A 13,667-nucleotide genomic window follows, 5' to 3' on the forward strand; every position below is an offset into this window, starting at 1 on the left:
TCAAAAATATAAACTTTATTCAACAAACAACAAAACACAGATAACATGAAATAGAAAAAGTGGGCAAAACTAGGAGGGGGAGTACTTGTCTGCTGGTTTTATTTTTCTCTTTCCGAGAATAGTCCTCCTTCTTGTTTGGGTGGAGGCATTCTGAGAGGGAGTCGGTGGGGTGGGTGCTGGAAGTGGTGGTGTTGGTGTGGGTGGTGGTGGGGGGGCGATTTGTGGAGGGTAGGCCCTTTCCATGACCGCTACAGCCCTCTCCATGAGTCTCCTTATCAGACGCACCTCCTCCACGCCTTCGCGTAGGATTTGGTTTGTCTCTCTAAGGACTGCCCTCAATTTTCTCCCCTCCTGGGCAATGAGTGTGAGCATGGCTTGGTCAGCGGCCGCGGCACGCCGTGACTCCTCATAGCAGTGCTCAAGGAGCCTCTCTCCCACGCTTGTCAAGACGGAGACGCGCCTCAGCCTGCCGCGTTCCCTCGTAAGCCTCTCCTCTGCTGGGAGCGCACCTCTAGGTGGTGGGCTGCCTGGAGCCAGGGGTGGTTCCTCCTCCTCATCTGAAAGAACCTCTGTTGGCAAAAAATGAGAAACAAAACTGTTAGTAACATCCAAAAAGTCAAAACACACCATGGTGGACATGGTGTTCTTTTTTGTCCCCGTGTTTTCCTGCCAAGAATTTAAACAATCCCCGGCGAGCACATGGCTATTGTTTGTTTGCCCATGGTGTGCTTTTACTTTTGCCTACTTGCACAGCAGGACTCTCAACAATTAAAAGGGAGCACATGGTTAGTGCCTAGCGACATTGTCCTGCAGCTATGGCTCGAAAGGAACAGGTCATGCACGCTCACCATCTTGAATCTGTATCCGCCTGCGCCGGGCAGGAGGTCCAAGCACCCTAGGCTGTTCCTCCTCCTGTGTTCCGGGTATGAAATCTGCAAAAAAAGGAAAAAAAACAGATCTAGGACCAAAGGGTGGCAAAGCCAGCTTCAAAGCCTACACCAGCAACGCAGAGGGACTCTCTTCTTTCTCTTAGCAGTGCTGCTGCCCTGCACAAACAGAAAAGCACAAAGCAGTTAAAACAGCCCCCCCCCCCTATTTTTACTAATACCTACCAATGTTAGTTGATGCCCCCGAATCACTATCCACGTCAGGTGCTGCTGGAGACTCTAGGGGCCCCGTCCCTGGCAACTGTGTCTCTGTGGACAAGAGCAGAAAATAGTGAAAAACGAGCAAGCATACACCATGAACCACAAAGCAAGCTCCCAAAGTTGTGAGCCAAAGTACTGCAGAAGGCCTATGGGCGAGGCATGCTGCAAATATTTTGGGGCTGTTGGTTAAACATGACCGTTTCAAATACTAACCACATCAAGCACTCCACAGCCAACCATCTTAATAAATCTTTTAAAAATTAAAATTAAATTATAAAATTAAAACCGTTTCAAATAGTAACCACAGCAAGCACTCCACAGCCTACCTTCTTTTAAAATCTTTTAAAAATTAAATTATAAAATTATAAAATTAAAACCGTTTCAAATAGTAACCACAGCAAGCACTCCACAGCCTACCTTCTTTTAAAATCTTTTAAAAATTAAATTATAAAATTATAAAATTAAAACCGTTTCAAATAGTAACCACAGCAAGCTCTCCACAGCCTACCGTATTATGCGTTGCAACGAACACACGAGAAAACGATGCCCAAACGTCAGAACACACATTTGCTTAAAAGGAAATATAAAATAAAAAGAAAATCACTTACCGGAGGCAAGGGGCGTTTGCTCAGGAGCCTCCTCTGGCTCCCCAGGAACGATGGCGATCAGGTCCAGCGTTACCGATTCCGCGGCTCGTTGCTGGACGGGGGGTGGAGGGCGAAAGCTGGAGGAGGTTCCCTCGCCGGGATCCTCCTCAGCGGGTGGTTCCTCGACCGGGGCAGCCGGCTTCCGAACCACCTTAAGGCTCCGGCCGACGCGCTTCGGCCTGCCGGATCCTTCCCCGTCCCCGTACAGCTGGCGCTGCTCCTCGAAGTAGGGGCAGGTCACCTTTTCGTTGCCGGAACCCTTGTTATGGTTCACGGCTCTCATGTACTCTGCCCTCATTGTCTTGGTCTTCGACCGGCATTCAAGGCCGGTCCTGTTGTGGCCCAGGGCGCGCATCTTAATAGCCACTTGTTCAAAAACCTCCCTATTCCTGTGGGAGGACTGGAACGCGTCCTGGATTTTCTCCTCCGAGAAAATCCCGATCAGGTCCCTGATCTCCGCGTCCCTCCAAGTTGGGCCACGGCCGGTTGCAGGGACGGACGAGGCTTGAGAAGACGATTCCATGTTGCTTTTGCTAGTAGCTGAGCAAAATGGTGGTGGGAGGTGCAGGGTGCAACGGATCATATACCTTCCCGCACACAAAGACAAAGGGACTAGCCGGCTCCTGATTGGTGGAGGGCAGCAGGGGACACGCACATTGGCCACATCAGGTCACATGTCACGTTCAAAACTCCTCGCGCGGGAACAGGATCTGCTCCTAATGGCCAGATTGGCGCCCTTGTTGTTTGACTTAACGCATGCGCGTATTCGTTTACACGCGAGAAGAGCAGTTTGAACATGCAGCGGGAGCCATTTTAGGAAAATGTCCGCCATTACACAAACGCATGCCGGTGTTCAACCGAGAGCAAGTGCGGCAGTACTCGGCAGTTCCCCAATAATATTCACCAGCCACAGCATAAATCAACCAAACATGACATGTAACTGGCGTACGTTCGTTGGCACGCTCAGAGGAATGTTTTTTAAAATGAACGGGGGACGGCGACTCCGCTTGCCGGAGGTCTAGCCGCCAATGGAAGGGGTTGTCCGCACCCAAGCACAAGCACGCACTGGGAACCACACAAAGACCCACTACACATAAGCCGCCCCTCATGAAATCACCACGAATCACGTCTATTGAACCCCTCTAAGCTAAGCAGGAGACTGCGAGCGGCGAATGTTCGTTGGCACGCTCAGAGGAAAATTTTTTAAAATGCTCCCTGTACGTTGACTCCGCTAGGACTGGCCGATGGTAGACGGGGTTTTAAGCTTTGGGCAAATTTTGGGAACGTGACGGTGTGTGCCACTGTGCTTGTGAAAAACTCTTGTGGTGTCCGGGCAGAATTTCCGAAAGTGATCGTGCTTGAAAGCCAGTCGCTGTCCCGTTGCCTCGTAGATCCCCGCTCGCTCGGAGAAAAAAAAAATGGCGAACAGTTCGCCGGAAGTTTGGAGGACAGGCTCGGGAGGAGGGACTTTGAAGAACCCGCAACAATGGTAACGCACAGGTCTTTAGCGCTACTGTTGCAGATTGGTTGCAGGAGTGTATCGCTATCCGGAGGGTGAATCCAGTTTTCTGGATTCCCCTAGAAGCGCTACAACGAAGCGCTTTTTGCGGGTCGGTTTCAGGATTGTTGCAGATTGTTTACGACGTCGTGCGTTATGGCAAATTAGTAGCGTTTTCAATCAGCAACCATTGTGCTATTTTTAAGCCGTGGGAAATGCCCCTGTCATATCACCAAATAAAGTTGCATGATTACAGTTTACTGTAGGGTCGAGTTGCCAACTTCCAAGTGGCTTCCAAAATGCAGAGATGAGTTCCCCTGGAGAAAAAGGCATCTTTGGAGGCTGGACTTTATAACATTACTAGGGGTCAAGCCCGTCACATTCAGGAATACAATGGGTGCTAGATTGGGGGTGGGGTGGACTGTAACTCTGCAGTTGGCCTCCCCCTCCCCCCAGGATCTGGAAAGGCTGCAGACAGCTGTTGGGGAACTCACCAGCAGGGGCAGCTCTCACGTGGCAGGGATCTGCAGCCTCTGAGCCTCGGAGGAAGGAAGAGGGGTGGTAAGGGGTGGGGGACGGGAGGTGATTGGCTGGCTGCTGGACAGACAGGGAAGCCGGTTGGAGGAGGAAGCACTCAGGGGGCAGGACAGCCGCCCTGAGTGGGTGTTAGCTGCAGAGTGGCACTTAAACCATGAGACCACGTTCCTCCTCCAAGGTCTTACCAGAAATATATTATGTGGAACAGATATTCTGCAGAGCTCCCTCTCCACACAAGGCTCTATCCCCGAACCTCCGGAAATTTTCCAACCCCCCATTGACAATAGGGATGCCAGTCTCCCAGTGGGACTTAGGAATGCCTCCCTATCCCAAAACCCACCCACTCCTGGCTGCACCCCAAAGACTCCAGGTATTTCCTGACCCAGTGCTGGAAACTGATAACCATAACCTATGGCTCCATCCGGACTAGTAAAAGCAAGGGTGAGATGTGAAGGTAGGATGAATCCTGAATGTAGCTAAGTGCCCCTTCTGTTCTATTCTGTTCTTCATATACACCCCACCACCGAGGTAGGCTAGGCTGGGGAAAAAGACCAGGTCATTGTCACCCCGTGATCCTCATGATCACATTCTGCTCTGGTTCGGCCTCACTTGGAGTACTGTGTTCAGTTTTGGGCACCCCCATTGAAGAGGGATGTAGACAAACTGGAGCGTGTCCAGAGGAGGGCAACAAAGATGGTGAGGGGTTCGGAGACCAAGATGTATGAAGAAAGGTTGGGGGAGCTTGGTCTGTTTAGCCTGGAGAGGAGACAACTGAGAGGGGATCTGATAACCATCTTCAAGTATTTAAGAGGCTGCCATATAGAGCAGGGGTAGTTAACCTGTGGTCCTCCAGATGTCCATGGACTACAATTCCCATGAGCCTCTGCCAGCAAATGCATTTGCTGGCAGAGGCTCATGGGAATTGTAGTCCATGGACATCTGGAGGACTACAGGTTGACTACCCCTGATATAGAGGATGGAGCAGAGTTGTTCTCTCTTGCCCCAGAGGGACAGACCAGAACCAATGGGATGAAATTAATTCAAAAAAAGTTCCTGACAGTTCGAGCGGTTTCTCAGTGGAACGGGCTTCCTCGGGAGGTGGTGGGTTCTCCATCTTTGGAAATTTTTAAACAGAGGCTAGATAGCCATCTGATGGAGAAGCTGATTCTGTGAAGGCTCAAGGTTACAGTGGATGAGCAATAGGGATGTGAGTGTCCTGCATAGTGCAGGGGGTTGGACTAGATGAGCCAGGAGGTCCCTTACAACTCTATTATCCTACAATTCTATGAGATTTGAACATGGGTCTCACAGACATACCCCTAGTCAGACGTTCTTCTTTCTACAGCCCACTTGAGGTCCATAAAACTCCATTGCTTTACTCTATGCTTTGCATGGTATGATCAGAAGAGAAGTACATGCAGACATTTTCCACATCTGGTCTGAGTTCTTCATGCATGCTATCCCAATAGATTGGAAAAGGTGTGTGTGTGTGTGTGTGTGAAGTGCTCTCAAATTGCAGCCACCTTATGACCCTGTAGGGCAGACTTTCATGTCAGTGTGGGTTTAGCAGCTATCACACAGATTTCATCATATTTTAACAAAAGGCATGCTGACCTACAGAATGTCTTTGCTGTGAAATCCATGGCATCTCTACTTAACAACGGCTAGAAGGCATGGCAGATGCCTGGTGAGCAAATCCACAGCCGTGTTCCCCATCCTGCCTGCCGCTGATGCTCAATGGAGTTTGTTTTTTGGGGAAATGGGGTGAGGAAGAGATGTCACTCAATGCAACAACATCAGTTCTGGGTGAAAACATGAACGAGACATGATCGTGTTGAGCGATGCTCTAGAAATTCCGCCAGTCTCTATGGTATTTTACCATAGAGCGACCTGTGCATGTGTTGATTGACCTTCCCTCAACCTTCCTAAATGTTAGAGTTGCCAGGTGCCTGCCTGTAACTTTTACCACAGAGATTTGGAAAATGTTTAGAGCATTGCTTGACAGAAGTGAAGTTACGGCATTGCATGCTGTCTGTTCTCCCCCCTCTTGGAAGTTCCAGGCATTCACCTGGCAACTCTAACATGTAGGCAGGTTGAGGGAAGGTCAGTAAACAAACGCGCAGGTTGCTCAGCCAGGAGAGCCAGGCTAGAAGACCATGTGGAAATCTGCACTGATCAGCAGGTACAAGCTCAGTTAGTGAACCCCTGGCCAGCTGTATTGGTTATGACCAAAGGGGTGAATAGGAAGCCAACCACTTTTTTCTTTGAAAGCCACCTTGGTGAAATGGTTAAGAGCGGCAGGCTCTAATCTGGGGAACCAGGTTTCATTCCCCGCTCCTCCACATGCAGCCAACTGGGTGACCTTGGGCTAGTCACAGTTCTCACAGAAATGTTCTTGCAGCAGAGTTCTCTCAGAGCTCTCTCAGCCCCACCAACTTCACAGGGTGTCTGCGGTGGGGAGAGGAAGGGAAAGGTGTTTGTAAGGTGCCTTGGGACTCCTTTGGGGAGTGAAAAACGGGGTATAGAAAACCAACTCTTCTTCTTGGCACTCCACCAGACGCGGTGAAAAGCATGCAGGTGTCCCCTATTTAATAAACCAGAAGGATGCATCTTCCTGATCATTTAACAGTCGGCATTCTCAATTGATGAAGTATAAGGACATTAAATTTTTTAAAATCACCCCCATAAATCAATTTAGGAGCTTTTCTAACATCAAAAGGCAACGAATTCATTTGCGAAATAAAGGCGTGTGCAATTAGATGGGGAAAGCAGCTATGTGAAATCTGTCCTCCCTTCTCCTCTTCTCCCGAGCATTCTTCAAAGATCAGCGGGCCCCAAGGGAAGTACTGGTGGGTACCGAGGAATCTGTAAGAGCCATGCTGGGCAGCCCCAGGTTAGAATGTCAGGTTAGGAAGACCTGGGAGTTCCAGGTTTAAATCCCATATCTACCGTGGAAGATTGCTGGGTGATCTTGAGCCAGCCTCATGTTCTCAGTCTAACCTACTGGGATGTACGTCAATGAAATAAATCTGCACCAGGGAGAAGCAAAAGGGAAAATGAAGATGTTCAGATCCAAATGGAAAAGATGACCCACGTGAAATGATAGGCTGTCCTGAGCTTCCTTCCAGTTTCCTGCCAGGGGACTCTGCCCCTCCCCATGTCTGGTGGGACTTGGCCTTAAAGTGACACGGCTTCCTGGCTGTCAACACTGCAGGGTCCGGGAGGAATTTGAGGGTAGTGGAGAAACTCTCTCTCCGCAGGCAAGTCAGTTGATCAGTGCTAAGGGTGAGGTTTTTACTGAAATTTGTGGAACAGGAAAGTATCCAGGTGAACAGGAAGGTTACTGCTGAGAGGAAACATCTCAGGAATTTGCCAGCTCTGGGTCGGGAGATGCTAGGGTTGGATGGGGGGGGGGAGGGGGGAAGAATCTCGCTAGAGCAGGGGTAGTCAAACTGCGGCCCTCCAGATGTCCATGGACTACAATTCCCAGGAGCCCCTGCCGCTGGCAGGGGCTCTTGGGAATTGTAGTCCATGGACATCTGGAGGGCCGCAGTTTGACTACCCCTGTGCTAGAGGATCCAACCTGCAAAGCAGCTGTTTTCTTCAGGGGATCTGATCCTGGTCATCTGGAAACCAATTGTAATAGCTGGAGATCTCCGGGTAACCTCAGAAACGTCTGAGAGAAAAGAGAGGGAGGGGGGAATTATCCCCCAAATTGTTCCGCCTTGGTGCATGTCATTTTTCATTGAAACCATTCCCAAATCCTTTTTTTTTTTTTTTTCAAAAAGGGCCCCCCACATCTGGTTTTTATGGGCAGGAGCCTTAATAGATCCCACATCGACTGCAGCTCAGCAAACGTGAACATCCTTAAAGGTGTGAGACAGCGAAGCGAGTTTAAAGGTTTTTGTTTAGCCCCTGAACTCGTGACCTCTGGTTGTTACTGTAACAGATTGTCTGGGAGCCCAGGGAGAATTGATCCCCTCTCCTTAGCCTTAGCCTTCGGAGCAATTTGTGAGCCGCGCCAGGTCTCCTCGGCGAAGTTATATCCAGGCCACACGCTGCAGCGAGCTCGCCGGGGAGACTGCATCGCCTCGTTTTCGGGTCCTTTGTTCTCAGAGCCGGCTAGCAAATTACCCCGTGCCTCCACGGCCCACAGGCCCAGCACCAAATTATATGCCAAAAGACGGATGCAAAATTGGCGGCTCCAAAGAGTCGGATGGGGACGGGCGTGCACAGCTGCAGCGCAAGGGATTCAGGTGGTGGCTGTGCACAGCTGGAGCCCAGAGGTGTTGCCGGTGCTTGTGCATGGCTGGAATGCAGGATGCTTGGCAGCACAGCTGTATCACAGGAGCTCTGGGTCTGAGCACATGCACGCAGTAGCCATAACACGGCCATGTATAGCTGGGAGGCAAGCCTCTGTTGTGCATGTGCTCTGCTAGACTAGAGGGCAGGCAGCCACACAAATCTGGGATGTTTTTCTGGACTGTATCAGCTGCCATATCCTTTGTTCTTAGAGGAGAAAAGCCAGGAAAAATCATTGAACCAATTTCATTTTTTTAGCATTCAAGATCTAAACCATCTATATCTATCTAGAAGAAGAAGAAGAGTTGGTTCTTATATTCCGCTTTTCCCTACCCGAAGGAGGCTCAAAGCGGCTTATAGTTGCCTTCCCATTCCTCTTCCCACAACAGACACCCTGTGGGGTGGGTGAGGCTGAGAGAGCCCTGATATCACTGCCCGGTCAGAAGAGCTTTATCAGTGCTGTGTTGAGCCCAAGGTCACCCAGCTGGCTGCATGTGGGGGAGTGCAGAATCGAACCCGGCATGCCAGATTAGAAGTCCGCACTCCTAACCACAAAACTCGCTCGCTCGCTCATCTATCTATCTATCTATCTATCTATCTATCTATCTATCTATCTATCTATCTATCTATCTATCTATCTATCTATCTATCTATCTATCTATCTATCTATCTATCTATCTATCTATCTATCTATCTATCTACCTACCTACCTACCTACCTACCTACCTACCTACCTACCTACCTACCTACCTACCTATCTATCTATCTATCTATCTATCTATCTATCTATCTATCTATCTATCTATCTATCTATCTATCTATCATCTATCGCCTGTCTGTCTGTCTGTCTGTCTGTCCATCTGAAAGGCACCTCAAAGCCCAACCCCCTGCACAATGTAGGAAATTCATTATCCCCCCCACTCCCCCAGTCACCTGTCCTCTGTGCCCAAAGTAAGGCAAAAATTCACATAAATAATGTGTTTGCATATATTTACAACCACCGTGTGTGCACGCATGTGTATTGCCATCAAGTTGCAGCCAACATAGGGGGTTCAAGTCAGCCAACTTACTGGGCTTCCAGTTGATTAAGCAGAGGTGGTTTGCCAGTGCTTTCCTCTACTGTTTGTCTTGATGTCTCTCATTCATGTCCTGATCCTGTTTAACTTCTGAGAACCGATTGTGCAGTGTTCCAGACATTAACGCAGCAGGGCAAGAACTAAGTCCGTTCAGTAAGGTCCTGTGTCGATCCAGCAATGTCTTGACTGTAGGATCACAGGGGTGAATGAAAAATATGGTTTTCTTCCAGCGTGATGTGGATCTCAGAAAACTCTCAATTTCTCTCCCCCTCCCCAATCTGAGGACAAAAGGGCCACCAGCCAGTGAACTGTCTACTATTGGGACAAGATGTTTGGCCAGTGGGAATACGGTGACAAAGGGGACAGACATGGATCATCACTCTGTCATTGGTGACTCCAGAAGACTTGAGACCAGGACTAGAACTACATCTGTACAGCAGTTGAAATCAGCCTCTCTCCAGGCTTTATCTGGACAGCTGGAACAGGGCAAGGTTGTGCTGATGGGGGAAGGGCTTGATGCGTATGGTGGAATCCATGGAGAGTGATGTGGTGAGTTGTCTCAAGGCTCTTCTGTGTAGTGTTGTCAACATCACAATGGGAAATTCCTGGGAATTTTTTGGGGGGTGGAGGCTGAGGAAGGTGAGATTTGGGGGTGGAGATGGACCTCAACAGGGTGGAATGCCATAGAATCTACCCTCTGGGGAAATGGATCTCTATCATGTGTTAATCAGTTGAAAATCCAGGAGATCTCCAGCCCGCTATTTTTGGTCCCTTAGTTACTTTCCACACTCAAAATTCTCTTCTGTGTTCTAGTTCTGTTATGACCCCAGTTTCACCCACGTGTTTCGCCAAGGGTCTGTGTTGGACTGCCTGGGGTCAATTTATACTCTGTGTTGGTCTTTAAGTGATAGAAAAGTTGATGTATTATTCATAAAAAAATTCTTAGCCATTTATTTTATTTTATTTATTTTATTATATTTAATTCCCATCCTATGGTGAAATGTCCTGTTAGTACTCTCTGTGGACTTCAGTAAACAGCTTTTGGACTTTTCTTAAGAAATGCCGTGCCTTGTTTTGCATCCTTTGGAAGCGAACCCCAGGTTTGTGACAGCTGGGGACCTACATCCTTTGGAAGCGAACCCCAGGCATGATCCACAGGCATGAAAGCTCTGCTCTTAGAATGTGAAGTGTGTTTTTCCTCCAAGTTGCCACAGGGATCCAAGCAATGAGGTGTGCAGCAGCTCCCCAGGGTCTCAGGTTGAGGTCTTCCACAACACCTACTGCTTGGTCCTTAGAATTGGAAATGCCTGGGATTGAACCTTGGACTTCTATCCGTGAAGCAGGGGTTTTCTATTCAATCACATCCCCCAGTGGCCTCTGAGACCAGCTGTTGCTCCCTCGGATTCTCCACTTACAGGGTTCTATGGCATTAATATAAATTTCTCTAAATCTGTAGATAGAATAAATTCATTTCCCTCCTTAACACCTGGCACCCAAGGTGACTGCCTAGTTTACCTACAGTTGGGTCACCCCTCGCGGACTTAGATGTAAAGCCCCTGTTTGCATCTACCTAGGGTTGCCAGTCCTTGGCGAGAATTCTTAGGAGGATGGCGGGAGGACAGAAAGTGCTAGCATGTCAATTCCTGTGATACCTCAATGATCTAGGAATTTTCTAATCTCCATAGAGATTTGGGGATGCCTAGAGCATCCTCATATTATTGAGGGTCCTGAAACAGGAAGTGTCACCCTAGGAATTTCCAAATCTCTGTGGTTTTTAGCATAGAGATTGTAAAATTACTAGAGTGTCATATTATCACTCCTGTTCCAAAACAGGAAGGGACATTCCAACATTGATTGATTATGCCCCTCCAATTTTCCCCACTGAGGAGAGTACAAGGAGTGTCACCTGGAGGTCCCCCATTAGCAGGTATGTGGCGACCCCAATCCATGCATTGATGGTGACTGTTGTTTCCCTTGAGCTATCATTCCTAGATTGTCTTGTTCATGCAGGAAAATCCAATAGGATTCCTATAGTGCAATATTCAACAGCATCTGGATGCTGCTATGGAGAACCAGGTTCCTCCGCATTTAATAGTTTTGGGGTTCTGGAGTCAAAGCAGCTGCATTTTACTGGACCTGTCAAGCCAAAAAAAGGGGCGGGGACTCTGGCCTCACTTCCTAGAGTAGATGTGGCTGGACAAATATAGTCCCAGTTTCTGAGTTGCTCTCTGGGAAACAATGGATTACACCATCCGGCACAGAAAAAAATGTCTTGTGTTGAGCCCAGACCTCACCCAACAACTAGCTGATAAGTCTGTGTGAGGTACACCAGGCTGTACTTACAGCTTCAAACTATCCCATAGTCCCAAATCAAGCAATAGGCGTGTCAGAGGCTACAGTAGTCCTGGGAACTCCTCCCTAAGAATCTTCCTCCCCCCCCCCCTTCACATTCCTTTTCCATCCTACATACTTATCCATAAAAGGCATTTTCCCACAAGGCCACTTAATAGCAGCTTCCCCAAAAAACATGCAATGCACGTAAACATAAAATCCTTCTCTACTGTAAATTGTGGCGCTCAGAGTCCCAACCCCATTCTCCTTATGGGGGGATGATTTTGTGTTAACGGCTGTGTTGTGTGTGTGTGTGTGTGTTTAAAAGACTACCATTTTAACCAAAAGCAAAGGGCTTCCATCACACTTGACCTAAGGAAGGCAGGAAGGCACAGGGCCCCATAATCAAATCCACAAGCCTTGCAGCCTGACCCTCCACCCCTCCACGCAGCCAGGAAGGCCAAATCTTCACCCCCCCTTGTGGGCATCTAAAAACAATAGCTAAGGGAGCTGTTACCAAAGCGAAGGGGCCTGTCTCCCCCCACTCCTGCTGCCCTTCTGTAATTTGAGCTTCAGGCTCAAATGTCGGGCTCCTAACGTTCAGAGTGATGTAGATGCGAGAACAGCAGCCGATGAAACACCTTTCCTCCCTTTTGTACGTCCAGTTATATCGGACTTATCCTACCCCACTGTGACCTGTCCCCCTTTTTGACTCGGTCACCTTCCTGGGGCTCCGTCCCTGCCAAGAGGGTCCAGTTACGGGGACGCCCCATGCCTTGCAGAGGAGGTTTCATTGAATCCACGGGGAGGTCTTGCTTTGGTCCTCCGGAGACGGCGTGGAATCCACAGTGCCAAATTAGCTTGAGCATGGCGAACGGGAAGGAAAGGCCTGCCTTGAGGCTTTGTGACTTGCCGATGCCCAAGGCAGGGGCCTTTTGGGAAAGGGAACTGCCCTAGAAGCAGGAGAGGCGAGGTGGGGGGGATGGCGGACAAGAGAGGAGCTTTGGAAAGGCCTGTCATTTTGCCGAAGGAACGTAGAGGGCACTGGTGCTTCAGTTATCCGCTCTCTACCCAGCCTTGCTCCTTCTCCGGGAAAGGCTAGGCAGGGTTTTGGATGGCCGGGAGACAAACCGTGAGGGTGCACAAACAGGAAAGGACAGACTGTGACTGATTTCCCGGCACCGAATGCTCTGTGCCGCTTGCTGGGAGTTCCTCGAAGCTTTGGGGAAGGGAAGTGCGGCCCCCAGCTGCTGCGGGGAGGGAGGGGGGGAGATCTGCAAGATGGGAATCTCATTGTTTGGCTACAGCTGCAGGACAAGGGGCTGGGGGGAGTGCGGTGTGGGGACGGTGACCTTTATACCTGCTGCGGAAATTCATTTTTCAATTAATATTCTTGCACTATGCGCATGCTCCCCTAAGACTTTGCATTTCCCTCTAGGTTACTGGACTCCGTGGCATTTGGGACGAGGGCCGTTTATGGCAGTTGCTTGCATTCTTGCCATGGGAGATTACTGTTGCATCCAACCCAATATCTACTTTCATTCCAAATGGTGTTTACTTGCCTTCTTCCTTGCAGTGAAGGAAAGAACAGGGGGGGAAGCAGCAGACACCAATTATATTGTGTTTCTTCCTTAGAGCTTACCTTTTCTTCCCAATGGGGACTTAGTGCAGTGTACAACGTTGTTCGTCCCATTTGCATTTTTGCTCTATAACAACAGCCCTGTGAAGTAGGTTAGGCTGAGACAGGTGGACTGGCCAAGGTCACCCAGTGAGCTTACATGGCAGAGGGGGGGGGGGGGGGCTTCAGACTTGAGTCTCTCAGATTCTATTCAGACACTCCAACCCCTATAGCTCACGGGTTCTCCAGGTAGCTTAACTTGCTTAGATGGTGGAAATAACAGCCCAGATTCTGTGAATGGTAAGAGCTGTTGCAGGGAGGAATCCTAAGAAAACAAAATGATGCAACCCTTATGCCTAAAACGGAAGTGACATCACACTCTAGGAATTCCCCATGATGCTCTAGGAATTCCAAAATCTCCACTTCTAGAGGTGGAGAGGTTTTGTGACATGGATCTCTGCTCAGAGAAAAACCAGGGGAGGGCTGCAACAGAAAGTAGGAGAATGCTCA

The 13,667-nt window shown here is 49.2% G+C and overlaps 1 protein-coding gene and 1 long non-coding RNA gene across 2 annotated transcripts in view; one reads left to right on the plus strand and one right to left on the minus strand.

Annotated features, from left to right (window-relative positions):
* Nucleotides 1-3,425, minus strand: LOC143833340 (uncharacterized). The gene is made up of 4 exons (XM_077329047.1): nucleotides 1,757-3,425; nucleotides 1,113-1,196; nucleotides 849-932; nucleotides 1-569 (listed from the first exon to the last, which is right to left on the minus strand). Exons 1-4 carry the CDS (start codon nucleotides 2,376-2,378, stop codon nucleotides 70-72), a joined length of 1,290 nt encoding a protein of 429 aa, XP_077185162.1. The 5' UTR covers nucleotides 2,379-3,425; the 3' UTR covers nucleotides 1-69.
* LOC143831370 (uncharacterized) overlaps nucleotides 1-13,667 on the plus strand; it is a 104,781-nt gene that overhangs the window by 49,415 nt on the left and 41,699 nt on the right. The window lies entirely within an intron of this gene.

This window comes from Paroedura picta, chromosome 3, assembly GCF_049243985.1.
Source record: "Paroedura picta isolate Pp20150507F chromosome 3, Ppicta_v3.0, whole genome shotgun sequence".
In the NCBI taxonomy this organism is placed as follows: Eukaryota; Metazoa; Chordata; class Lepidosauria; order Squamata; family Gekkonidae; genus Paroedura; species Paroedura picta.